Raw genomic sequence first — 27,729 nt, forward strand, 5'->3', positions numbered from 1 at the left:
CCCATTGAGGTGGCACTGATGATTCGTGTCGATTCAGATCCGGCCTGTCCCAACATTCTGCACCTCATCGAGTGGTTTGAAACACCCGAAGAGTACATCATGATCCTGGAACGGCCTGACCCTTGCAAAGATCTCGACAAGTTCTGTTACGAGCAGGGACATTTGGAAGAGAGCCAGGCCAAGTGGGTGCTGGTCCAACTGATCAGGGCTCTCAAACACTGTGAGAGCAAGGGAGTCCTGCACCGAGACGTCAAGCCCCAGAACATCCTCATCCGCACCGACACGCATGACATCAAGCTGCTGGATTTTGGTTGTGGGGACTTGCTGAACGACTCGGACTACAAAATGTTTGCAGGTGGGTGATGGCACATCAGAAACATCAGATCTCACTGACACTTAAAAGTGATGTTTTCATGTTTACAATTTGCACTCAGTTTGTTCATTTTTAATCTTTTTGGGTCTGTCAGGCACTTTGGATTACTTTCCACCCGAGTGGTACCGCTACAGGAGCTACCGTGCAGGACCAGCTACCGTTTGGTCGGTGGGAGTGACACTGTACAACATTCTGTGTGGCACGCTCCCATTCAAGAACAGAGAAGACATCCTCCGAGGCAGACTGCGCTTCACCAGAGATCTTTCTATAGGCAAGACAGGGCTAACTTTAAACTGTCCATGAAGAGACCAATATCACGCCTAAACCTGGGAGTCATTTGTTATTTTGCATTATTGAAGACAGGTTGTTGTATGTTGTATGAAACAGAATGTCGCAGCTTCATTAGATGGTGCCTAAAAGCAAACGCAGACAATCGTCCCAGCCTGGAGGACATTGAGGGGCATCCCTGGCTACGGTCAACAGGTGCTTTATTCACTGGACAGTTACTACTGATGCAAAGTACTTGTGTAATATACATTGTTATGCATATGTTAAATATTGTTTATTTTTGTAAGTAGACAAAAGTATCCCAAAGTGCCATGTCTTAAATTGTATTGTTTAGACCAAATGTATATGTAGAAGTTCAAATGTTGTTGTTTATGTAGGGTTAGCAGACAGCACATGAGCAGCAGAAAGGAATGATTAGACAGCAAAGAAAACTGTCAGCGACAGTCATTCAGAGCGGCAGTTATCCAGCGACAGTCATTCAGAGCTGCAGTTATCCAGCGACAGTCATTCAGAGCAGCAGTTATCCAGCGACAGTCATTCAGAGCTGCAGTTATCCAGTGACATTAAATCATTCAGAGCTGCAGTTATCCAGTGACATTAAATCAATCAGAGCTGCAGTTATCCAGCGACATTAAATCAATCAGAGCTGCAGTTATCCAGTGACATTAAATCAATCAGAGCTGCAGTTATCCAGCAACAGTCAAGATAGACTCGCAGTTATTTTACGACAGTCCAACACAATCTCACTGCAATGCGTTACTATTTTACGGGTTGGCTAATTTGTATTAATTTAAACAATATCATTCGTATGTTTTAGTATGATTTGCTTTTGTGACGTTGACTGTTAAGTTTAGGTGTGGGCCTTCAGTATTGCTTTTTCCACTAAGCATACATTTTAGTAGAATTCATATTGTAAGAATTTGCAGTTATCCTACGACAGTCATCCAGGTAGACTTGCAATTACCTCCAACACATGTAACTATTTTACAGTTGGCTAATTCATTCAGTCTGATTTTATGTTTTAGTACGATTTGATTCCACACCACTAACAGTTAAGTTTAGGGGGTGGGGCTTCAGTATTGCTCCTTTCTTTTCTAATCATATGGTTTTGTATGATTCACAACACACAAATTCATACAAATAAGACAACTCATGTAGTTACGAATTCCAGTGAGATCAGACAGGACAGTCATCCTGTTAGACTTGCGGCTACTCCATGACCGCCATTTACAGTAGGTACACAGTGGAGTTACCCTATGACAGTCATCCTACACCAGGGGTCGGCAAGTAACAGTCAAAGGATAACTTAAGAAATTCATTGATGAAAAAGAATAGCCTACTTTTCAAAATATAGTTATTATATATTATATATAAACAGATCAAGCGCTGTCTTGCTCCAAATGGTCCTAGGATAAAAGAAATATGCAAGTTGAAGTATGCATCGTTCTGTGCGTTTTTAATCGTAACATGCACACCTGGGCTGCGTTCAGCCCCGACAAAACATTGCAAAATGTTTTTTAAAGGAAACGGTGGTGCGGTTATACACCCTGTTGTGATGACGCAAGAGTTGAACTATGGCAGCTGAGAAGGCCATTCTTTGTGTTCTTTTTGAAGAATATTCGGAGCCTGATGAAATCGTTATAAATACGTGTTGAATACTGCAAAATACATCTCTTCTAATATCTTCAATTGTTGCCCCTGGTTCCAAAGCTGATTGGGCAACACCAGTAGCGGTTTTTGGCACGGGCGAACCGGGCAGCCGCCCGGGGCGGCATTTTTTCGTGATACAAGGGGGAGCGGCACGAGCAGTTAAAAAAATAATAATCCTCTGCACCACCACCGCGAAGTTGTTTTCTATTATCTATCATTTCACTGTGTGGGGAATTGGCAAATTGACGCCCCTGCTTGCTGAGAAGGTGCCGTGCACAGAGGCTGTGTGAAATGGCTAATAAAAATAGGTAATACAAAACGATTATGTGGTCACCCTTAGGCTCGATTCACATTTCGCGTCTAAAACCGCGTGGAAAACGCGAGCTGCACTGTGTTCTCCTTTTTTTCCAAAGCGCCTGGGCCCGGTTGCATAAAGCACCTTAAGTATGACACTTAAGGGGTGATTTTCCTTTACCAAAGACAATAGGAGAATAACTTAAGTAAAACTTAAGGTATACTTAAGGACACACTTAAGGGAAAATTACACTTAAGGTGCTCTATGCAACCGGGCCCTGGACTTTGCCCTCTCCTGGTGTCTGTCGTCGCTAAGCAACCATGGGCCACTGTAGCCGTTGAGACGAGGAGGTATAAACAAAGGATATATGGATTATATGCACTGAAAATACCTTGCAATAACTTTGCTACTAGATTTAGTTATGCTGTGATCATATGTGTCTCCATTTTCATTGATTTTGTCTATATTGGCTGGTTGGTCTTTCCGAAAAGTTGAGATTTTTTCATCTCGATGCGACGCCGACGCTACTGAAAAAAAGAGCCCTTCGCACCGCATGCGGGTTGTCCCCTATTACCGCACGGCTGCTGCACGTCATATGTAAAATAACGAATATGCGCGCAGGAAAGACGCGAAATGTGAATCGGGTCTTAGCGTTTTCATGACGCGTCATCAATCAATACTGCTGACTCGTGAGTGAAGTTCAGAGTAGAAAACAATTAATTATACTGTACGTGATGTTACAGCACATGGCTATAGCGATTCTGGGGTGTGATCGACTTGCATTAAAGAGCTTTATTTTCACAGTTATTTCTAAAGAAGAATCCTTTTTTCTCCAGCAAAATCTGCGATTTCCATTAGGTTCAATAGCAGTGCTTACTTTCAATGCCTCCAACATGGCCGACTTCCAGATTAATGACGCGTTGTGAAATCACTCTATTGGTTTAGTCTTGACTTCTGGTTGTGTTGGGGGTTGGGAAATCTGTTGATTGTCGAGTGCCAAATTAACACAGAGATGGACAGGAAAAGGTCAAAGCCATCAGGTGCCCAATTTAGAAAAAAATAAAAGAAGAAGAGGAGAAACAAGCAAAAGATAAAGGTATGCAACTATGTTCTCTCTGTATGATTATTACGGTATCCATGTCATGAATGAAGGGCTAGTGTTAATTGGTGGGTATAACTCTTAAGTTTGTGTTTATTTTTGGCACATTTGTGTATATAGTGTATATTTATTAAAGTTCTGATAACCTATACTGTCATATTTTGTGCAGAACTGTGTTTATTGTCTTTTGGCAATGTTGGAGATGGAGATTGTGCACCTTAAAAAGTGTGTTTCCTGTTGTAATTGCAATAGTTAAATAACTGGATTCTCTTAAATGTGTTTTTCAAATGTTCTAATGAAGGATTTGTGCAATTGAGAAATATAATTTTCACTTATGTTGTTATAATAAAATATAACTGTTTGTGCAGAATTTTGTGGTATTTGTTTTGGGGGGGCCCTCGAAGGGGGTCTCGCCCAGGGTGTAATTCAATGTAGAACCGCCACTGCACTCAGTAACGATATAATTATGTTCAATTACCTGTGTACCTTGTCCGGGATTTGCAGATGACGGTTAGAGTATGTGGCGAGTCGCGTTTGAAGTGACGTCAACACCCTCTTCGACTGATTGGCTAGAGGAGGAGCTGTCAATCTAGAACTTTTGGACCAATGGTAACGCAAAAGCCTGCCCTAATTACCATGAAACTCGAACTGCAGCATTTGGAAAAGCAAGCGCAGAACATGGAAAAACAAGCGAGGGAAAAAATAACATGCGTTGAAAAAATGAAAATATAAGCAGAAAATATCAGAGAACACAAAAATGAGTAAAACAACCAAGGAAAACATTATTTTGTGTGCGATTTGGACAACTTTGTCTTTATGTATTAATTTTGTGCAATATAATTTAAAATGTGTTTAAAGTTCTGACTCACGGTTTTAATTTTTTTATTTACGCTTATTATATGTTTAAATATGCCCACAATACTTTTGGCGGGATTCTGATCCCATACTGGGCCTCATTTATGAAATGAGCGTAGGAACGAAAACTGGGCATATGGTCGTTTCCGCACAAAACTTGGCATTTATCAATATGAACGTGAGCGGTTGCTACGATCAAATCTCACGACAGGTCTCAGTTCATGTACGCAAGTTTTGAGATAGGGTGAAGGTCTGTGTAAGCTTCGCCCTTTTGATAACTGAAAAGGAATAATGACAAATAAAAAAAGATTAGTATTTTTCGTTTAGTATAACAAATGTAAAAATAGACTACGGTGCAAAGTATTTTTAATTGTTTCATTATTTATTATATGATCATTTAATTGTTTGAAACTACCATTAACAGGTGCTTTGGTGTACAAAACGTTAAGGACATTTTAGGCTACTTCTAAGATAATTTACGACAATTAAAATGCACAATTAAAAGTCAAACATTTAAAAAACTACAATAGGCCTAATCAATATATTTATATGCAATGGGTTAGTTTACCTATTTGCAAGATGATGGTATTGTCCATAATTCATGACATTTTGTGTGACATTGGGCTCTGTTACTCACCCCAGTTATAAGAAGTATTCATAGGAATGATAATAGCATAGATGTGTTAGTATATTAATCTAATGTGTTAGTATATTAATCTAAAAAATCACACTAAACCAAAGATGAGTGTATACAAGTGAATATATGATAATGATTTAATGATCTACATGATTTAATGATATAATCAGCATACTTAAGCAATGATTGAGTGTTGTTTCATCATATAAGTATATTTTAATCATTTTAAGTATAGAACAAATTTCAGCAATACAAAATCCAGTGATGTTTTTGAGGCCTATGTAAGGCCTGACCTAGATAAAGTTCAGAAGTTCGAACACGTTGTTCACTTTGAGACCTGAAAACTGGTACGAACAGGAAAACTTATTTTTAAAAAACCAAGTAAATGTCAACATTCCACCATTAGATACAAACCTTGTTGCCTAGAAAATAACGGTGGCAGACAAGAACGATTGGATAATAAAAATAAGAGATAAAGGGAATTTACCTGATTGGTTTAGGAAAGGACCTCCTTCCTAAGTTTCACTATAAGTGTAGACTGGAAAACACCAAGTTTCGATTTCTACCACATCAATGGCTTCTTTGATGGACAAATATGCACTCTATGAAAACAGACAAACCGCATGATTTAATGTTTTTTTTGTTTGTGCGATGTTGCTTTGTGTGGCAGGTTCAAGGCCGGTTTGTGGGGGCTGAAGACCGCTGGTCCTGCCTCTGACCGATATGAAAGAGAAAAAATAAATGAAGCAAACATACAACTGTGTGTGCTTGATTTAAGCAGCCTGAAATACAAGATTAGCAGCATTAGATTTTAAACCTTTTGTCATGATTCTGCATCATGACATGTCTTTCTTGGTCTTGTGGCAGAATCATGGCAGAGCCTCGTGTTTTGTGTGGAGAGAAACATATTGTCGGTCACGACATAATATGCTTCTCTCTGGTCTCGTCTTTGGCCCCGCCCCTCTCGTTTAGCTTCCCTTCAGTGTTTCATTACCCACACCTGCCCATTGTTATCTTCCCTTGTTAGTTACCCTATTTAATGCCCTTGTGTTTGCTGTCCTGTGCGGTTTCGTTGTGTGTATGTGTTTGCTTCCCGGCATAACGTGTGTGTATCCTGCTCTGGATTTATACCTTGCCTGTGATAGTCATGTCTTGATGCTTTGTCCTTGTCTCATCTAAATTTATAAGTATAGTTTCCTGTTCTCCTGTTTTTTGCCCCCTCATGGGAAGTCTTTTGTTTCTAGATTTGTATTTTAGTTATGTTCATGCTTTACTCCCCATTGTGGGCTTTTTGTTTGTAATTTAATAAAGTTTTAGTTTTTGTGCACCGCTGCCTGCATCTGTGTTCATTCCTCCCCTTTCCTGACACCTTTATCCTGCTTAGAAACATTCATCTGTCTCCTCCGCAACAGACCATTTTTTTCTTCACCTTGCTAAATGAAGAAAATGTATAAAAACATTTAGCCTACATATAAACATTATTCTATAATTGCGCCTTAAAAATGATCAGTAATTTATATCTCGTTTTTACATTAACACGTTAATGTAACAAAGTTTTTCAAGACTGAAGTCAGATTAATTTTGTTTACATTTAAATGCATTATACAACCAAAGTAATTTAAAGCAACAACAATACTTTCGGTATAAATTTATAATAGTGAAACACTATAATAAAATATTTGCGGTCATATTTCCTCGTTTTGGCTGGATTACGTTTCTGCATGTCGCAAAATCTAGGGGCGAGGCGTGCCGTCTACACCCTGAATTTATAGGGGCGGTATATGTAAATTACGACCGATTTCAGCTGCCGCATTTATCAAGAATTTATCAAGGTACGATCATTCGTACGATGAGATTGGCGGCATACGAATTCTTGATGAATAACACGTAAACCCTGTCGTAAAACGATTTCTGCACACGGATTTGCGCTCGTTTCTACATTAGATTGATAAATGAGGCCAACTGTGCATACCCTGAGATAAAATCCTGCAGGCGCCCCTGGGTAAATAATGCTAGAATTATTCTGTGGACGTACACTACTGTTCAAAAGTCATTTCTGTTCACCAAGCCTGCATTGATTTGATCCATAACACAGTAAAAGAAGCCTGTTCTTTTATGTAAGCATGTTTTTAATTAATAGTATATAGTTATGCATATTATGATCAAATATATTGTGTATCTTGTATAAATTGCGAGACTAACCCCCACCAAAAAAAAAGTCTTATGGGGGGGACCCCCATAAGACTTGATTCAATTCGAGCATTGACAAACACGGAGTTGCAGAGTAAGTTTTGAGTTGACAAAACCAGACAAACACAACCTGGTTTAGATCGGGTTCAGCTGTAGCACAACGCTTGGTATAGACGTTCTGTGTCAACTCAGGTTTGATCCTGGTCAGGTGAGTTCGTGAGGCGCACCTGAAAGTGTGACACGTGCTGCAAACAGCCAATCACACGGAACATGGAAAGCATCATCAGTTTGATTGACTTCTCGTGAGTATCAGCGCAATTCAATTGTCTGTTGAAGATGACGAGATAATTATGAAAAAATGTCTTGAATTGAAACACATTTACGAGGCAGGAATAAACACTGCTGCAGTTAAAATTTGAGAAGGCAGCTACTGACTATATCAATGCAGAATCAACTGAATTTAAATTATAAAAAATAAAAAATAAATAATATGTATACTTCATTACTTTAAAATGCTTTATATATTAAAGTTTGTTTTTATATGAATATAGTTAATTCATTTAAATGCTTTGTTAAATATTAATTAACAACTCATATAATAATTATATCAATGTCTTTTAAATTCTTATCGATAAATGTAAATATATAATACAAATAAACACTTGGCAGCAAAAGATTTTCCCTCTAACATCTTATCACTTTCAACTTTTTTTAATTTGGAGCAAGAGATGAGAGGGGGGTGACTTCACTGCAGCAGATATATGTCAGTTTCTCACAGCTGATTGGTCCAATTTTGGTTTGCATCTCTAACCCAGAATTAAACCTGCTCTGGAGCAGGTTAGCCGTGTCACCTAAGTTACCATGGCGACGAACCCCGCTCAAAACCAATCCACTTTCTTGAGCCCGAAAACTCAGAGTATGCTCAGTCTAAACGCGAATTTACCCGGGTAAAAACCCAAAACGGCTTCGTGATACAGCCCACCGGTGTCGTTTGGAGGCATGTGTCCTGTGTGTCTGGCCAGTGTTGCCAAATGGACTTCTTTTGAACGGGTTAGACTGGAGAAAAATGCATTGGGCAGGTAGACAAAATTTGGGCTGCTTATTAAATTAAAAACCCGCCCAAGCAGCTTGCCTTTTCTTTGCTTTTATTTAGTCAAGTAATTTCAAAACGTTCGAAAATAATGTGTAGTGCAGTCATAAACGCATAGCCCTTATTGGTTCAGTTTAACCAATCAGATCTGGGTCTGGGATAGGGAGACCTGTCAATCAATCCATCGTTGAGATGTGATGACTCGTGAGTGACGGGGTTTTGCCGCAATACAGGACCAGATTTTGTATAGCCTAGCCTATTGAAGCAATCACAATGAATGTTGTTCATATGTTGTTTTTATGTTTGACAGACAGAAACACTTGTCTATCTTTGTTTTGTTCTTAACGATTAACGATTAGATTGTGTTTCCCAATTGAGCGGCCTTCTATGGGGGCGTGATTTGCAGCTATAGCTGCTGTGTAGACTTTGAGGGTGTAGGGGCGCGGCTGTCGTCCAACATCTCTTGGAGAAAGGATAGAATATGTACTATCCCACAATTTAACAGGTCTATACTTTTCGTTTCACACCATCTAACGAGGATAGCCCATTTTTGCGAGTATAGGTGCCTTGTTGAAGGGGCTCTAGCCTCGGTAATAGTTGTCAAAACTCCACTCGGGAGGTTGTGAGGCGTCCGTTGAGAGGCCACACATGTAAATCTCACAGCTCGGGTTGGGGATGCCAAATTGTCCCCCCGTCCTTGATATCCGTTAAGTTTAGCCACAAGTGTCTCTCCAACACTACCAGGCTGCAGTGGCTTTCCCGACTGCTTGGGCGGTGATCTTGGTGGCGCGCAGAGCCAGATCTGTTGCGCTGCGCAGCTCAGTGATCCGGGCCGAAGCACGGCAAGGGAGAGGAGCTCGCAGTGGCGGCAGCCCGATCCTGTGAGAGCGGTCTCGGCATGGGTACGTCGCACTCTTAGTGGTGATCCTCGGTGGGCAAAGAGGCTCGGCAGGAGCCACAATGCCTAAGCGCCATTTGAAACAACGCGCTTGTTAGCTCTTTTAAGAAATTTGCTCTTCGTATAGCCGCAGGGGAATGCTCAAAGGGTGTCGCTGCCGGGCTTGATCGATGGAGAGTAGGCTTCTTCTTCGCAGCAGCAGCGAGATGAAGAGGAAAATAGTGCTGAATGGCGTTCGGCCCGGACTTATATAGGCGAGCGGTACCGCCCGAAATAGCGGGCTCAAACGCCATTGGTCTGTGTTTTTCACAGACGTTATGCAATAAGGCTTCAGTATCGGATAAAACAGGAGTTTTCCCATAGCATTTAGCTTAGCGAAGTGAACCGTATCGAAAGCGAAACTAAGTTACCGTAAAGCCCAGCATTTTATACTATGTTTTTCATTTACTCTTACAACAAATTGTTTATAATGTTTCCTCAAGTCACTTTAAATAGAATCTCTGCGAAAATAAATGTAAATGAATAAATTATTAGAAAAATCCATACAAGCAAATACTAATTAAGTAATGTAAACAGACTTACTGTACATATATCATATATGTGACAAAGAGTAACAATGGTGTGCAAATGCCAAGCAAGATTCACAAATATGCATAATTTGAAAGCTAAAACACTTTATTAATATTTATGTTCTGAACTTGTCTTGCAAACAATAAAATGCTCAAAAATCGGGGCGCTTTTAATAGGTTAACAATCTTGATTATTCTGAATTCAGCGATAAGTAGTGGTTTCAGACTGACATTCGTGGTTTGTGTAATATGTTTGATTGTACGATGAAAATGCAAATATAAGTGTAAATGTTTTTTTCTTTATTTCCAAACACAAAACACAACAATAAGATTCGTTATTTTACAGTTCTGCCCCATTTCTTACTAACAATTTTTGACTTGCTTCAGAAATTATACAGTCAGGACAACATTCACAATTTCACAAATTCTGTCTAATAGTCTAAACACTGAAATTAAAATACATTAGTACCTTCAACTCTTACTTTTAGTTTCTGCATTAGTCATGAGATTCATGCAAATAATGGCCATTGCCATTGGAGCATTGTGTACTGCAACTGACAAACAGGTGATTTTCCCTTTCTGTTTATGTCTATTGAGGCACTGGGAATTACCTGAATGTATCTTGTTTTACATACCACTTCAGGCGAGGCATAATGAAATGAATATTCCCATAGACTTTCTGTGAAAAGACCTGATACATATTTACAGCTCTTGATTACACAACAATCTCAAAAGCAATTTAAACCATGATTGTGATAATGATTTTAAAACAGGTGCTGACACATGATGTGTTTCGTTGTCTTGTCAGATGCTTGTTCGCGTAAGTTTCTCTTTTGTTTTCTCTGAAAAATAAGTTGCTGTCAAATGTGGGTGTGTCTCCATTATTTACTTAAACTCTGCCAGTACAGGTAAAGATGTACATCAGTAGCTGTTTAATCGTTTTTAGGTTTCAAAGATACGAAATGGCTGTAATGAAACTGTTATTTCTGGCGTGTGTCTGGATTGGCTCTACTGCTGGGCATGAATTTTTCTCATCAATGGGTATATTAGCGTTTCTTTAATATTCTTAAATTAATAATGAATTTATTTACATTTTGACCATTGTGTTTATAAGCATTTTGCACATTTTACAAATGATTTGTCTATTATGTGTGTTTTGCTCTTATTTTATTCATTTAATTTTTGAATTAATTTACACTTAAAGATACTTTTCACTGAAGTAAATATCATAAAAAACAATTACAGTATTTTTTATCATGCAGTAGGTATAGAGATTTTGCAATAATAAGCATTATCCTTCTCTTTTTAGTTTTATAACTAATAACATTTAACATTTAAAATAATCATATATCTATAGTAATATCCATTGCCGTTTTCTTATGCACTTTAGCAAGTTATTGTAAATGTAATTCTTTAAAGATCAAGTCATGCAGCTTGTGGAGGAGGAAAAAAACCTTCTGAAGCTCTTCAGTTCATATATCAGTGCTGAAGAAGAGAGTTTAAATACACTTAAGAGGTAAAAATTCATGTTTCCTTGGCTTAATAAAACATTACAATCCAGAACAAAAGTACTGTACAATACTTTATAATGCACCATTTTCTTACAGTAGGCCTACATTAAATAGTTAGCTTTTAGGCTATATGTTGTTCCATATTGAGGACGTACAGTATATGTCTGTATACAATAAAAACATGTTATTTATCTTCAATCCAGTGATCTTCAGACTCTTGAACTGTCTGTAAACTCAGAAGACCCTGAGAGAGCCATGAATGACCCTGTGGCAGTTTACAAACTCATCAGACGACTGAGAATCAAATGGTTGTCTATTTTACAGTCCACTCCAATAAGTCTTCAGAGTGGTGAGATCTTATTTAAAATGTGCAGATCTGCATTAAAATATACTTCAAATAAAATTGATTCTCTTTATTGTCACACATCGTGTACACATGTGTATCGGCGGTGCAAGACTCCGTGCCGTGGCAGTACAAGTAACAAGATGCAAATACAATTTACAGTATACATAATAAATAACAGTATACACATATTAACAACACATTCAGTTATAGGCACAGGTAGGGTTACCTGCAGGGCATTGCTGCCTGATGCACCTCCAATGGTGCCGTGGAGCGGCAGAGACGTCTCCTTACCACCCCCTGCAGTCAGCCCAAGGATCCTTCTCTCCACCATGCCTTGTCTCTTATCCGGAGCCAGAGCCAAAAGTTCCCTTGCATTGCCTCCTCTGTCAGATCTTTCAGTGCCTTTGATAGTTTGTAGCGTGTGATATCAACAGCCATTGAAATTTGGGGGCATGGGAGGGTGTCATATGGCCCTGATTAGGAAGCTCAGTCTTGCTTGCGACATTCTACACAGATCGGCCCCTGTCACAGCCCTTTTAACAACGCCCTCCCAGGTTGTCCATCTCCCCTGCTGGCATTGGCTCACAACTTTGATCTTGTAGCCCTCCTCTTCCTCCCTTACAATTTTGGAGATCACCAGCTTTTTCCCCTCAGACTTTGACTTTTGCATCTTAGGTGATGTTCCCCAACCGAAGCCTGCCCTGCCTTGATGCACTGCTCTGAAAACCTCCTGGTGTTTCAGAATGGATATGGCCAGGTGTTACGTTCCAGTTCCTTCCAGTCTTCACTTGGGCCTTGGTGTTTTGCACAGCAAGGTCCAGTGAGTCTTTTAGTTTGAATACCAGCCACACCGTATCTGATGGATTTAATGGGGAGCCTCAGGATGTTTTCCTGACCAGAGCTGCATCTGACACACAGCGGGATATATACACGATATACACATTTAACACAATACACACAGTATACGGGCGGAATGCACAGTATACACCGAAGACTTGCATATGTATAATGCATAATATGTATAATCCTTGATATAGGCCCGGTTTCATAGACAAGGCTTAGCCTAAATTAACTAAGGCATAGTCCTGATTTAGGCTATTTAAGTCGCTTAATTTAGGCTATTTAAGTGTCAGGGCAAGATATTTTCAAGATAAATTCCTTTTAGTCTGGCACTAGCCTTAAGCCTTGTCTGTGAAACAGGGGAATAATGTTTTAGCTACATTATTAAACTTCGTATTACCATAAAATATATTATATGTATTTTATATTTTGTGTTTCTTGTAGACTTTCAGGAATGGTTGCAGTCAGATTTACCAAAGTTCCCATCAGAGGAGGATTTGGAGGCTGCAGCTTTTGGACTTATTAGATGGCAAGAGAAATACAAACTCTACCCAGAGAACATCGGTGAGAAGTTCCTATAAGAAGAGTCTACAGTGTTTGTTTTTGTTTGCATTTGTAACCCAGGGCTACAGGTCAAGTTATCTGTACAGTACATTCACAAGTTTAAATAGAAGTCCAGGTTCGACTCTGGGAGGATTTAATAATAACCCTTTTTACTAGGGCTGGGTTTTGCAACCAAATTGGCGATTCGATTCCTATTTATATGGTTTCGATTTGATTCAATTTCGATTAGTTATCAATACTTAGATTAAAATGCTAGTTTTGCAGGCATGGAATCCACATTTAAGTATACAGGTGCTGGTCATATAATTAGAATATCAACAAAAAGTTGATTTATTTCACTAATTCCATTCAAAAAGTGAAACTTGTATATTATATTCATTCATTACACACAGACTGTTATATTTCAAATGTTTATTTCTTTTAATTTGATGATTATAACTGACAACTAATGAAAATCCCAAATTAAGTATCTCAGAATATTAGAATATTACTTAAGACCAATACAAAGAAAGGATTTTTAGACATCTTGGCCAACTGAAAAGTATGAACATGAAAAGTATGAGCATGTACAGCACTCAATACTTAGTTGGGGCTCCTTTTGCCTGAATTACTGCAGCAATGCGGCGTGGCATGGAGTCGATCAGTCTGTGGCACTGCTCAGGTGTTATGAGAGCCCAGGTTGCTCTGATAGTGGCCTTCAGCTCTTCTGCATTGTTGGGTCTGGCATATCGCATCTTCCTCTTCACAATACCTGGGTTATGGTCAGGCGAGTTTGCTGGCCAATTAAGAACAGGGATACCATGGTCCTTAACCCAGGTACTGGTAGCTTTGGCACTGTGTGCAGGTGCCAAGTCCTGTTGGAAAATGAAATCTGCATCTCCATAAAGTTGGTCAGCGCGAGGTGAATCTGACTAATTTGCAGCCAGAATCGCATGAACCAGATATCGCGTCAGGGTGACATCTCGACAGGTGGTTTCATAGGTTTGTTGCAAAATCGTAGCTCTTGCGGGCACAACTTTCAAACGACAGTTGTTTTGTCGACCTCACCTTTGCCATCATTGCCTTTAAACATAAAGTGCTTTCACACATCAGACTTTAATTTAGCCGGCGCTATCAATTCGGGATTTCCCGAATCTATATTGTTTCATTAAATTGAAGATCGATTAAAATCGAAGAATCAATATTTTTTTACCCAGCCCTACTTTTTACCAAGCACAGTAAACCAATTAACAGCCGCCATTTTCTTTTTATTACAACAAATATATACACATTTCCAAGCTGTAAATGAAAATAACATTTAGAAATAAAAGAAATTGTCCTTTGTGTGTGTATGTGTGGAAAAAAAATTCAAATGTCAATGTGTGTAAAGGCCTTTTTCTTCTTCTACCCGGGTAGTGTATGTGTGTATTTCAGCTTAGCTGTGAAGTTCAGGGGCCTCATGTATCAACGCTGCGTACGCACAAAAACTACGCACAAAAACTTTGCGTACGCCAGCTTTCACGCTCACGGTCGGGTGTACTAACAGTGAAATTAACGTGAGAATGTGCGTTCCTCCACACCAACTTCATCCGTACGCAATGTTTTAGTATGGAATCAACGCAAATCTTTGTCCACGAGGCCCCAGATCCTCGTAGAATCACGATGGTTTCTCGTTTTAGTATCGTAGATCAGGGCTCGGCTCGCCATTCAACCGTGGATCAAACAAGTGGAATCAGGATCACGCAAACTGAATCGATCTGCACAATCTGCACAAAACAATGCAGTCACATTAAACATCTTTAATGTTTCACATCCTTAACAATGACATTTTCTATCAGCTGCACAAAATATCCCCGAGTATGTTAACCCAGCACGTGACAACATTTATGAACGTAAGCACACTTAAATAGAGTACAAACTCTCTTTAAACATACAAAAATAATCTTGAACATCATAAATACCTCTGATTGGGTCTTCATAGCACATATGGAAATACCTTAGTTTCAATTAATATGTAGCAGTACTAGGGCTGCAGCTATCGATTATTTTAGTAATCGAGTATTCTACTGATTTTTCCATCGATTAATCGGGTATTCGGATAATAAGTACGTTTTCTTTATTAAAGAGCAATACTAAATATACAAGAGAAAATAAGACAGGTCTCTTAAAATGAACAACTAATTTCTTTCCTTTTTAGAAAAATTAACTTATTTATTGCTGAAATTGCATACATTCATATCTGTGAAAACTAAACCCATTTAGTACATTCCATTGCCATATTACATTCAAAATGCAATATAGGCCTAATACAAATGTATACATATGAAACATTAATAAAAATAGAAAGAATAATTTCAAAGCTAAAAAACTAACAGCGTATGCATGATGCATTTAGTTTATCTAAATTAGTTTTAGTTTCTTTTTTTAATATTAAATAGTAATATATTTGTTCACATAAAAATACCGAGTTACCCGGACTTTTATTTTGGCAGGTCGTCGGAAGACGCTTATTTTTTAGTGCGTTAGCTTCACTCAGAAAAATTTTCTGAAATAAACTCTCAGAGCAACTCTGGAGATGAAGTTCATGTCCTCATAAAGCGCAGACGCAGACAAATTCACGAGCATCACCCGTGTAGCACGTTAAACTGTGCAGTTCATTCACTCAGACACGCAGAACAGACAGATGACGTGTAAATAACAGGATTCGGCATCCACTAGTCCGCATCTAGTTTGATGGACTCAATGCAGCTGGAAAACAAGTTTCACTCGCAAAATAGACTAAAACTAAGTAAAATAGCAGTTCACCATTTCAATAAGCTATCACTTATTTATCAGCATGAGAAATACGTGTGAGCGTGTGAACAGACTAAAATGCGTGTGTCTCACTGTGAATGCGTGAGACTTGAGAGCCCCGTAACATGAACAGAGTTTAGCGGGCTGTGCGTCAGTAATAACGGTCCGTGGGGAAACGCAGTGCTCCGTGTGTACTGTAGTTAAATGGATTAAACAAAGCTTGAGGCAACAAAAATTGCCTCGATGATTTTTTGTATTCGAATAACTCGAGTTACTTGAGGAATCGTTTCAGCCCTAAGCAGTACATATAAACGCAAAACTCACCAGTCTCATAAAAGAAAGTCGTGATCAAATACATAAGCAGTTTTCTCCTCTGCAACAAAATTAGTTGGAATCTCATGGGATAGAAAGCACTCTTAATTGAAAGAAACACACTGAAATGAAGAAACAAAACTATTTTCGAGAACTGCTAGCTAACCTCGTGCGAGCTCATTAAGATCGCTTCTTCTAATGGAAGCAACTTCCTCACCCTGTTGCGTAAGTAACTGCCCTCTAGTGGTTGCTCATGATGATGCATCGAATATACAGGAGTTTCTTTGTGGTATACAAATAAAAATGGATTCACTCTTTACTATATAAAATAATGTAGATGTGCAATTTAAGGGGTTTACACATGTTTTTTTATCATTTGTGATGATATCACAGGAACGCCTCTTAGTGCGAACGAAGCTTTTTATGTGGGGAAAGTAGCCTATCAGCAGAAGAATTTTCAGCATGCCTTTCACTGGTTTATGCACAGTCTGAGACTGCTTTATCGTTCAGAATCCTTACGTCCAATACAAGGTGTTACCAGACAGCAGTTGCTAGAGTACCTGGGCTCCTCGGCATATCATTATGGAAGCCCATCTGTGACAATTGACTTCAACAAGCATCTTCTTCATCTGGGTGAGGTTTAGAGTAGCTTATATGTTAGTAGTATTTTTAATGAATAATAATAATCATATTAATATTAGTACTACAAATATTATTATTACTAAATAGAGTGTTAAATATATGCATTACTGTGATTTGTGACCTTCTAACACCTAATAAATATACAAAAATAAATAAATTATTCCTGTAATAATATCCATCAGTCTGTGATTCTGCATTCAGCAAGAAAGAAAGTTTCCTGACAATTAATTGTACATGTGATTGTTTAAAAGATCAAATCATGCAGTTTGCGGACACGGAGATAAACCTTCTGGAGCTCTTCGGTGGCTATATTGATGCTGAAGAAGAGAATTTACATTTCCTCAAGGGGTACAAACTCATCCATTTCCATGACTCTATAAAACATAATCCCAAGATAAAAGTATACAGTACTTGATAATGTAGCATTATAGTTTACATTACATCTATTTTACATTAATAACCAGTTGAAGTTTAACAATCTTACTGTATATGCTGTTTCATACAGAGAATTTCAGTAAATGCATTATATTTATCTTCAATTCAGCAATCTTCAGACTCTTAAATGGCGTATTAACTCTGAGGACCCTGAGAAAAGTATGAGTAACCCTACGGAAGCTTACAAACTCATCAAACGACTGAGACATGATTGGTTGTTTATTTTACAATCCACTCGAATAAGTCACTATAAGGGTAAGATTTTATTTGAAATGTACAATACAGTTTGTGCATTAAATTTTGCTATTTTAAACATGCACTGAGATTTAAGCACTTTAAGCAACATTATTCAACTTTTCTTTGATCACCATACAGTTTATATGATTTTGTTCTTGTGTTTATTAATCTTGTGTTTATTAATCTTGTAGTAGACATTCAGGAATGGTTGCACTCAGATTTACCAAATTTTCCATCTGAAGAGGATTTGGAGGGAGCAGCTTTGGGGCTGATTAGACTACAAGAGATCTACAAACTCTACCCAGAGAACATCACAAGAGGTGAAATGTCTGCATTTCTGCAATAATGTAATTTAAATGAGAAGATACAATTTTTTTATTTTGTACTTACGTTTTTCAAAAATAATCTGCAATTAATTCACAGGAGCACATTTCAGTTCGGATGAAGCTGCCTATGTGGGGTACTTCGCCTATCAGCATGAAAAATTCCAGCATGCCTTTCTCTGGTTTCTGTACAGCCTGAAAATGCTAAATCATCCAAAATCATTGCATCCAATAGAAAGTGATACCAAGGAAAGTTTGCTACATTTCTTGGGCTCCTCAGCACATCATTTTGGAAGTCTATCTGTGGCAGTTGATGTCTACCAGCAGCTTCTAAAACTGGGTGAGGTCTACTGTAGTTGATGTGCAAACAGCTTATTTTTAACCGCAGTGTTACATGAATGAGAGTGCTGAACTGTGTTTGAATATTAGCATGACTGATTTAAGACCGCATATGTTATCACATGCTGATATTTCTCACATACTGTATATAAACAAGCATAGTGATAGAAACAATAAAACACATACTGAAAAGGAATGCTGCTTTTTGTATCATTGTATTTGAGGTTGCCAACTAATCTCTCCAAATTGTCAGGACTAATTTAAGTCATACATGTACTGCTGTCTTTCTACCATCTTTAAACCAGACCCAAATAATGAGGAGATTAGAAATAAGCTAAATGAGACGAACAGTACCCTTCAACTTCAGAACAGAACTTTAGAGCCTGACATAAACACACTGAGTACAACACATTCAACTAACTCATATGAGGCATTGTGCAAAGGAGACACTGACCAGAGGGCAAGTCCAATTTTGTCCAATTTTTTCTATAAGTCCTTGTTTGAGGTTCAATTACAAATGTGAACCTGTTTTGTGTCTTATATGAACTTCTCAATATTTTAAAAATCAGACCTCCAGGAGGCAGAGGGCGCTGTCCTGTAGATACAGCACAGGTGGAGGAAACCCCCGACTGATTTTAGCACCTCTGAAAGAGGAGATCGAGTGGGATGAGCCCCGAATCGTCAGATATCATGACATAATATCAGACAAAGAAATTGAGATCTTGAAAAATATCTCTAGACCTCAGGTGAGTATTTAACACACATACACAAAACATATGTAAACACAAAGTTTTTAATTGTGATGGTATTTATTCTCTTATGTTGACTATTTGGTGTACTGTATGTTTTAAATGGTTTATTCTTAATTTGTGACCTAGCTTTCTAGGTCTGAAGTGTTAATAGAACAAGAAGGCGCCGTCTCAAATATCCGTGTTTCTCAAAGGTAGTGACTTCATTAATAATGTGTTGGTTAGATGTGTTTGACATTATTTAAGCAGTTTAGTCAAAGATTTATTATAAAAAGTCATCTTTTTTCAGTGTTTTTCTGGAAGACGATGCCATTGTGGTTGTTCGTGTCAATCAGAGGATTGCAGATGCTACAGGACTGTCTATGGAAACTGCTGAACCTCTACATGTACGGTCAAACGAGAAATCACCTGTTAATGCACATGGGCATGGCAGAATATTTTTTCTAGAAACTAAACAGTTTAACTGCTGTTTGGTAACTTTGGTTAAATTCTTCTCCCTCTTTTTAGTCCCCAAAACGTAAAGTAAAATCATTTACTTGTTTCATTCATTCATTCATTCAGTCATTTGTCAGGTTCAGAATTATGGGATTGGAGGCAGATATGAACCACATCATGACACACTGGTAAAATCATGTTGGTCAAATTATTTGAGAGATTGATTACATATACAGTAGTATTGACCAAATTGCATGCAAATCTAAGAAGAATATTTCATCTCACAGGATGCAGAGAATGACAGGATTGCTACATTCTTAACCTACGTAAGTTTATGCTGGTGCTGATGATTTTTTTTGCAGGTCATTACTACTCATATTACTGACACTTTTTGTGACCAATTAGTGATCATGTGCTCCTCCTGTAGATGAGTGATGTGGAGATAGGAGGTGCCACTGTATTCCCTGAAATTGGAGTTGCACTGAAGCCGAAAAAGGTACATTTTAGAGACATGCATATTGCAAATTCCAGTCAAAGGTAAGCACTCAGAAGTGCAGATAGCTTGAAGTGAGCACTCTGAAGGATGCTGGGCATTACTGTTTCATGGGCATTTGGAGCACCCTTGGTAAAGAGGGTTAAAAAGACATCCCCTTATTTTGTTTGTTTGTTACGGTCAAAACAAATTTTTGCTGCTAACATATATTATTTTGTTTTGTTAGGGTTCAGCTGTGTTTTGGTACAACCTCCATAAGAACGGTACAGTCAATTCAAAAACACTACATGCTGGATGTCCTGTCCTTTTGGGGAATAAATGGGGTAGGTTTTTTTAATAAATAAAATATGATGCCCTTAAATATAATTTACATAATTTTTTAAAACTTTAGTGACACTGCAAGAAGTTCTTCAACCATCAAAGTCATAAGTTAAAGGGCTTATGCTCTTGACACATTAGGGTTGTAGTGCTCAAAAAGTATGCAAGGTTAAGTCTTGGTTGTGATGTTCAGATTTACAATCTTTTTTAAACATGGAACTGCATGAATTGAATTAAGTGTCAAATAAGGTAGAAATGTGCAGTGCTGGGGGTTTCTTAAAGTAACTGGGAATGTCTGAGCTACATGAAGATTAAACATGGAATGTTATCTGTAAAGTTTTGTGTTTATCTTTCTTTAGTGACTAACAAATGGATCCATGAGTTTGGGCAGGAGTTTACAAGACCATGTTCTTTATCAGAGTGGGAGTGAAAGACACAATACATTACAGGAACCACATACAATGGATGGTTACAGTATAACTGTATATTTTAGTACTGTATGAGTATGTATTGCTTATCCACAGGTGTCAAGAAAAGAAGAAAATCCTAGTCCTAAACCATGTTAATCACACTTGTTAAATTCAAATAATTTATAGGCACATTATAAACTCTACACTATTATAAAAAAATGTAATTAATAACACATTATCTTTGAAAATAAATGAAAAGGTCCCAGAAATAACACAGTGATGTGTTCAGTTAAGGACAACACATTTAACCAAATGGACAAAGTCTTTCTCTTTCCTGTGCTGTAAAAGTTTATTGTGAATTGTCCCACAGTCTCTGTAAACCATATTAATTACTAGATTACTGTTTGTCAATAATTAAAGGTGTGTGGGCTGTCGAATGCAGAGTAATTGTGACCCCTTATCTCTTGACATCTTCTAATTACAGACCCTAGATATTCCTTTCTGCCTTACTTAATGATACATTTATAGAGACATTTCCTAGTAGTATACCTATTGGTCAGATGATCTGCTTCTCCTTTAGGAAATAAATCATTGTACTATTTGGTTTAAAAAAGCCTTTAGCACTTGTTCAATATGAATGTAATTATTACGATATCAAAGCAGGATAAATTATTCTGACCCTGAAGAATGTTGCTGTCAGATAAGGATCCCCTCTAAAAAAAAAAACTAGGGGAAGCAGGACACAAACTATAACAACCTGCCCACGAAAACCCAAAGCACTAGCCACTACTCCAGAGAGCCTATGGGGACATTTGAACTTAAAGCCCTTCAAGGCTAAACGTTGCCAGTTAAATCAGGTAGAACGTTATCTGACAGCTGAGATTTTGCTGTCAGGTACCGTTCCCCCTACTTTCCATGGGATAGACATTTCATACTAGTCTCATATTCACACTGCTGACATTCAACACATTACTTAATTGAGTAATCTTGACATACTTCCACATATTGTGTGACAAAAAAGTCATAATAATTGGCAAATGCTAAACAGAATACACAGAGATTGTTAGTCTTCATACTTATTAACATTGATAGTGTATTTTAAATTTTAGATCCTGGATCAGTAAGTGCTGTTTTAGTACAATATTACCAGTGTTTTGTATAATATATTGAGTTGTACAGCTGACAGGTAATGCTGTATAAGATCTGTTGTCAGGTTTGATTCTGGATTTTAAAGAAAACCCCACATGCAGGAAACAAGATTGTCAACAAATGCCGTCATCCACAAACCTTTTTTTTCCGTAGACAAAATGTTTAATGTTCTCTCATTTGTACATCTACAGTGTGGATAAAAACATCTGCCAAATGAATAAATGTAAATCTTCTTAAATACACAAGAACACTCAAACAAGATACATTACTTGATGCCTTAGCATATATATAATTGACTTGTCGACCCACTTCATTAATTATACAGTCTATTTCCTCAGGACAAACATACAGTACAATGTTACTAATTCTGTATGGTTAAGTCTAAGATAAAAATGTAATTAAGATATATTAACTAAGATATATATAGCCTATATTAAACTTTTACTTTTTGTTTCTGCATTAGTCAGGCAATGGGTGCCATGGCAATAATGTACTGTACGTGAGTAGCAGGTGATTTTTCCTTTCTGTTTAGAAATGCTGTCTATTAAGGCACTAGGAATTTAGTTTTACATTCCACCTCAGGACACGTGAGGCATAAAGAAATTAAATGAAACACCTTCTTTGAAATACTGAACAAACAGGTTCTCACACACTTTTCAGAAAAAGACCTAGGCCTACTTCAAATAACAGCTCTTTAGAATGGTTACAAAACAAATAAATTGTTTTAATTCACAAAAGGTGTTTAAAACAAATAATGAATAGAACAATAAGATTCAATGGACAGTACCGCTGGCAAAAATACAAAAAAGCCATAAAATTCCTATCAGTAAATATTATGTTAATGTGAAGTACAGGTTATCTTTTTAGGAGTTTTACTGCTTGTAGGAGTCATTTCACAATATAACAAATAGGGGTTATAATGCAAAATTATTTTAAAACAGATGCAGACACATGATAAAATCAATACTGTCGGCAACTTTACAGCAATTACAGCAGTAACTAACTACAAGAATCGTATTGTGTTATCTTGTCATCGATGCATGTTCGTGTTTTGCTTTTGTTTTCTCCAAACAACGAGTGGCTGTCAAATTTGGGCGTGTCTAGATGGTGTGTATTTAAACTCTGCCAGTGCAGTGCCCAGGTTCATAAACTGTTTAATGTTTTGAGATTGCAAAGTTCTGAATATGGTCATAACGAAATTATTGTTATTTGTGGCTTGTGTCTGCATTCGCTTTACTGCTGGGCATGAATTCTTCTCATCAACTGGTACATAATGTTTCTTTAATACTAAAATTAATTTATTTACATTTTTGTCCATCATAAATATTATAATGTTTTTTCATTAATCTCTCATTAAACTCTTTTTGCTTAGTCTTCGACTACATTTTTTTGTTTATTTATCTTTGTTTATATTTATTTCTTTTCTTATCAGTAGATTCATTTATATTATCACTTTTGACTAAATCAAGTAGTAAACAGTATAAAAAGAAAGCATTTTTAAGTTACATGTAGAAGAGGGAGGTCATGTAAATGTAAAATTATCTCTCTCTGTTTTTAACTTAATATATAGGCCTACATTTTAAATTACACTGCAGGCAAATGTTTTGAAAAACTTTACTGAAATGTTTCCAATATTCCTAAAAATCGTTTAATCTCAAGATTTATGCGTAAATGTTTAAAATTACTTTTGTAGACAAAAATATAATTGTGCATATTCAGTAGAATTTTTTTAATTGACGTCTTGGACCAAATAATGTCGAAAAAGTAGCCAATAGATGAAAATTCTCTCAATACTCTTTCAAAAGCTTCCCATCATTGAGACCTCAAGAAGTTAAATGATAGAATGCCAAGAGAACAATTTTGCAAATTCTGATGGGTGGCAACTTTGAGGATGTTAAAATATAGGTTTGATTTTTATTTGTAACATAATTCCCACAGTTATAGTTGTGCTATACTATAGTTTTGATGAATTTATATTCTAAACAGTGGAAAAATATGAATAAAGAAAGAATTTGTGTTTCAAAACTTTTGAGTGGTAGTGTATACTCGTAATAATTTCCTGTAATGTGTATTCTTATGCACTTTTTTAAGAAAAATGCTTCTTGAGAATGAATTGTATGTGCAATTGTTTTTAAGATCAAGTCATGCAGCTTGTGGAGGAGGAGAGAACCCTTCTGAGGCTCTTCAGTGGCTATATCATTGCTGAAGAAGAGAATTTACAGATACTTAAGAGGTAAACACTGATTAATTCCCTTGACTCTATAACATTACAACCCAATATAGAAGTACAGTTGAAAATGCAACATTTTAATAACTTGCAATTTTAAATTCGTTGTAGATGTTTAGCAATTTTATTTTGTTAAAAGCAACAAAAAGATCATTACAGCTTTGCCATAAAGAACTATTTTTGGTTCCCCAAAGAACCTTTTAGTCAAAGGTTCTTGAAAGAACCATTACTTTCTTACGTTTTTAAAGAACCCTTTTCCATTACAAAGAATCTTTTGTGAAACAGACATGTTCTTCATGGCACCATACAGCCATAAATGCTTCTTATGCCATCATGTAGAACCTTTATTTTTAAGAGTGTATATTGTTTCATATCAAGAATGATGTCTTTAAGTACTGTATCTTTCTTCAATGCAGCATTCTTGAGCTTCTCACAGAGCTCTCAGAGGACCCTGCGGAAACCATGAATGACCCTGCTGCAGCTTAGAAACTCATCAAACGACTGCGATTTGAATGGTTGGCTATAGTAGAATCCACGCAAGAGAGTCTATATAAGGGTAAAATCTAAATATATTTATAGACATAGAATAAGCAAAACAATGACATAAGAATTTTAGCAATGTTATTAAACATCTATTTTGTGGTTTTGTTTCTGTATTTGAAAATCTTGTAGACTTTCAGGAACTGTTGTACTCAGATGAGCTGAAGATCCCATTAAAACGAGATTTGGAGGGAGCAGCTTTGGGGCTGATTAGACTACAAGAGATGTACAAACTCTTCCCAGAGAACATCACAAGAGGTGAAATGTCTGCATTTCTACATCAGTGCCATTTCAGTGTAAAATATAAAGTTTGTGGTTCGCTCTTTTGCATGCTTTTCACAACTCGGCTGCAATGAATTTACAGAAACGCCTTTCAGTGTGGAAGAAGCTTACTATGATGGGGTTCATTGCATATGAGGAGGATAAATTCCAGCATGCCTTTCACTGGTTTCTGTACAGTCTGAAAAAATTCAATCATCCAGAATCCTTATCTTCAATACGAAGTGTTACCAAGAAAGATTTGCTGAAGTACCTGGGCTCTTCAGCATATCATTTTGGAAGCTTACATGTAGCAATCTACTTCTACCAGCAGCTTCTAAATCTGGGTAGGTCTACTATATATATTTTTAAGTGTAAATAACCGATATAAAATTAACGAGAGTGATATAATGTATGTTGTTTACATTTTAGCATGGCTATGACTTTGGCTATTCTATTTATTCATGATGTTCAGTTATGTGATATTGCTTTTATACAACAGTTAACTTTCGTTTCAGTGCTGTCAGTGCACTCTTGGAATGCCACCTATCCATTAAATCAGAGAACTGATAGTAACTGTTGTATGATAATAATATTTGAGGTTGCTAAAAAAAGGTACTAAATTTCAAAGAATTAATTTAAGTCATATATTTACTGTTGTCTTTTGAACATCTATACCTGAGATCCGACTGATGAGGATGTTAAATATGAGCTGATGTTGGTCAGAAAACGTCGTCTTTATACATCTTCAAACCCTGATATATTCACACTGAATATGACGTCAAGTACTGTAACTCCTATGAGGCACTCTGCAGGGGAGAGGTTAAACAGAGGGTGAATTCTTATGTTTAAATCATTATTTAGCATTACATTTTAAACTACAAATGTGAAGCAACTTTGTGTGTTTAATTGTAATTGGAACTTTGGGATATTTTAAAAGCAGACCTCCAGGAGGCAGAGGGCGCTGTCCTGTAGATACAGCACAGGTGGAGGAAACCCCAGACTGATTTTAGCACCTCTGAAAGAAGAGGTCGAGTGGGATGAGCCACGAATCGTCAGATATCATGACATAATATCAGACAAAGAGATCGAGATCTTAAAGAATCTCTCTAGACCTCACGTGAATATCCAACACACAAAATACTTGTACACACACAAAAATGTTTACACATATGTATGGGTGTTGTGGTTCTTATTGTATTGTACACTTGGCTGTATGACGCATATGTATTTCTTTTTGCTTTGTGAACTAGCTTTCTAGGTCTCAGATTGGTTTAGGCACAGTCTCAAATATCCGTAGTTCTCAAAGGTAATAACCTTATGACGATTGAGACGGCAGTACTTGGCATTATTTAAAGACTTAAAAAACTTATTATAGGAGGGAAATTCTGTTTTGGTTTTTAGTGTGTTTCTGAAAGAAGGCAATATTGTGGTTGTTCGTGTCAATCAGAGGATTGCAGACGCTACAGGACTGTCTATGGAAACTGCTGAACCTCTACATGTAGGCTACAGTCTTATTAAAAACAACAACAGTTAGTTAGCTAGCTAACCAATAACTTCATAGCATTAGTCTGCTCTGCCACATTTTTATGATCTTGTATACTCTGATCTTGTATAATCATTTTTAGGTTCAGAATTATGGGACTGGAGGCAGTTATGAACCACATTATGACGCACGGGTAAGATCAATATGCTCAAATTATTGTTATTTACATCTTGATGCATTGACCAAACTATTTAAAGTTAACCTAAAAACAATTATCTCACAGGATGATCAGAATGAAAGGATTGCTACATTTCTCATTTATGTAAGTTGATGCTGCCGCTCTCTGAAAATTGGGTAACCACCTTTATTGTTAGTGTTTAACAATCCATTTAACCAACTAATGATGTGCCTCTCCTGTAGATGAGTGATGTGGAGATAGGAGGCGCCACTGTGTTTCCTAAAGTTGGAGTTGCACTGCAACCCAAAAAGGTAACCCTTACTTCTGTTATATACTGTACGCGTATTACTATCATTGCTGTAAAATTATAATTCTAAAATCATTTCTCTGCACCTGCAGGGTTCAGCTGTGTTTTGGTACAACCTTCACAAGAATGGTGATGTGGATTTGAGAACAATGCATGCTGGATGCCCTGTCTTAATGGGCAATAAATGGGGTAGGTTTTAATACCTTAAATCTGAAATATTTTCTTATTAACAGAATGATAAAGTCATGTGAAACATATTTCTTAATATGTCCATGTTATAGTGTTTGTTTTGTTTGTTAGAAAAAATAGTGAACCAAGCTGAGGCACAAGCACTTTTGATCAGCTCTTTGTGTTAATTGTAAATTTAATGGTTTTTTTGTGCTTTTTAGTGGCTAACAAATGGATCCATGAGTTTGGCCAAGAGTTTACAAGACCCTGTTCTTTGTCAGAATTGGAGTAAAAAACACATTACATTGCAGGACCTGTAGCCCTTTTTTCATTTATGCGTTTTTAATGTTTAATTATATACCGTATATACTTAGTATGCAGCATCTCTGTTATATACACAACTGTAATAAAATGTAATATTGAATAAGTAATAAAAATTTAACTAATACTAATACTATTTAATGACATATCGCTTATTGCTCCCTGAACTCTCTGTCGCTTTGGATAAAAGCGTCTGCTAAATGTAAATGTAATGTGGTACAAGATGAGATTTTTTTATTTTTAGTGTTTTAAAGGTCCAGTGTGTAATTTTTTCTATTGACAGAAATGCTATATAATATACATAGCGATGTCTCCAGAGGTGTATAAAGACCTTATATAATGAAGCGTTATGTTTTTATTACCTTAGAATGAGCTATTTCTATCTACATACACTGCGGGTCCCCTTGCGTGGAATTCACCATGTT

General features: G+C 37.1%; 2 protein-coding genes and 1 pseudogene across 4 annotated transcripts; all 3 read left to right on the top strand.

The window, feature by feature from the left end:
• Positions 1 to 13: 13 nt before the first annotated feature.
• Positions 14 to 1,245, top strand: LOC130555071 (serine/threonine-protein kinase pim-2-like). The gene has a single exon (XM_057335123.1). The coding sequence runs from the start codon at positions 19 to 21 to the stop codon at positions 361 to 363; it is 345 nt and encodes a 114-aa protein (XP_057191106.1). The 5' UTR covers positions 14 to 18; the 3' UTR covers positions 364 to 1,245.
• Positions 1,246 to 10,858: 9,613 nt separating this feature from the next.
• On the top strand, positions 10,859 to 21,427 carry LOC130555029 (prolyl 4-hydroxylase subunit alpha-2-like). 3 transcript variants are annotated; one of them, XM_057335041.1, is made up of 18 exons: positions 10,859 to 10,985; positions 11,364 to 11,460; positions 11,659 to 11,804; positions 13,086 to 13,205; positions 16,683 to 16,922; positions 17,183 to 17,279; positions 17,476 to 17,621; positions 17,795 to 17,923; positions 18,027 to 18,266; positions 18,571 to 18,725; positions 18,835 to 19,011; positions 19,144 to 19,208; positions 19,304 to 19,400; positions 19,587 to 19,637; positions 19,737 to 19,775; positions 19,877 to 19,945; positions 20,169 to 20,265; positions 20,620 to 21,427. In XM_057335041.1, exons 1-18 carry the CDS (start codon positions 10,859 to 10,861, stop codon positions 20,688 to 20,690), a joined length of 2,163 nt encoding a protein of 720 aa, XP_057191024.1. In that variant the 3' UTR covers positions 20,691 to 21,427. The 3 variants fall into 3 exon arrangements, 2 of the variants coding, with proteins under 2 accessions (XP_057191024.1, XP_057191026.1); XM_057335043.1 differs by having other exon boundaries at positions 19,593 to 19,637; XR_008963051.1 differs by lacking the exon at positions 20,620 to 21,427 and having other exon boundaries at positions 19,576 to 19,637; positions 20,169 to 20,208.
• A 1,551-nt stretch (positions 21,428 to 22,978) lies between these two features.
• On the top strand, positions 22,979 to 27,527 carry LOC130555043 (prolyl 4-hydroxylase subunit alpha-2-like; annotated as a pseudogene).
• Positions 27,528 to 27,729: the final 202 nt, after the last annotated feature.

This window comes from Triplophysa rosa, linkage group LG5 (genome assembly GCF_024868665.1).
Source record: "Triplophysa rosa linkage group LG5, Trosa_1v2, whole genome shotgun sequence".
In the NCBI taxonomy this organism is placed as follows: Eukaryota; Metazoa; Chordata; class Actinopteri; order Cypriniformes; family Nemacheilidae; genus Triplophysa; species Triplophysa rosa.

What these genes read in the sequence shown, in the direction of transcription:
- LOC130555071 (XM_057335123.1), top strand. Translation starts at nt 19, where the DNA reads ATGATTCGTGTCGATTCAGATCCGGCCTGTCCCAACATTCTGCACCTC.
- LOC130555029 (XM_057335041.1), top strand. Translation starts at nt 10,859, where the DNA reads ATGTACATCAGTAGCTGTTTAATCGTTTTTAGGTTTCAAAGATACGAA. An exon ending in ACTCTACCCAGAGAACATCG is followed by an intron (nt 13,206 to 16,682) that starts GTGAGAAGTTCC and finishes ATGATATCACAG; the next exon opens with GAACGCCTCTTAGTGCGAAC. An exon ending in AAAATATCTCTAGACCTCAG is followed by an intron (nt 19,012 to 19,143) that starts GTGAGTATTTAA and finishes TTTGTGACCTAG; the next exon opens with CTTTCTAGGTCTGAAGTGTT.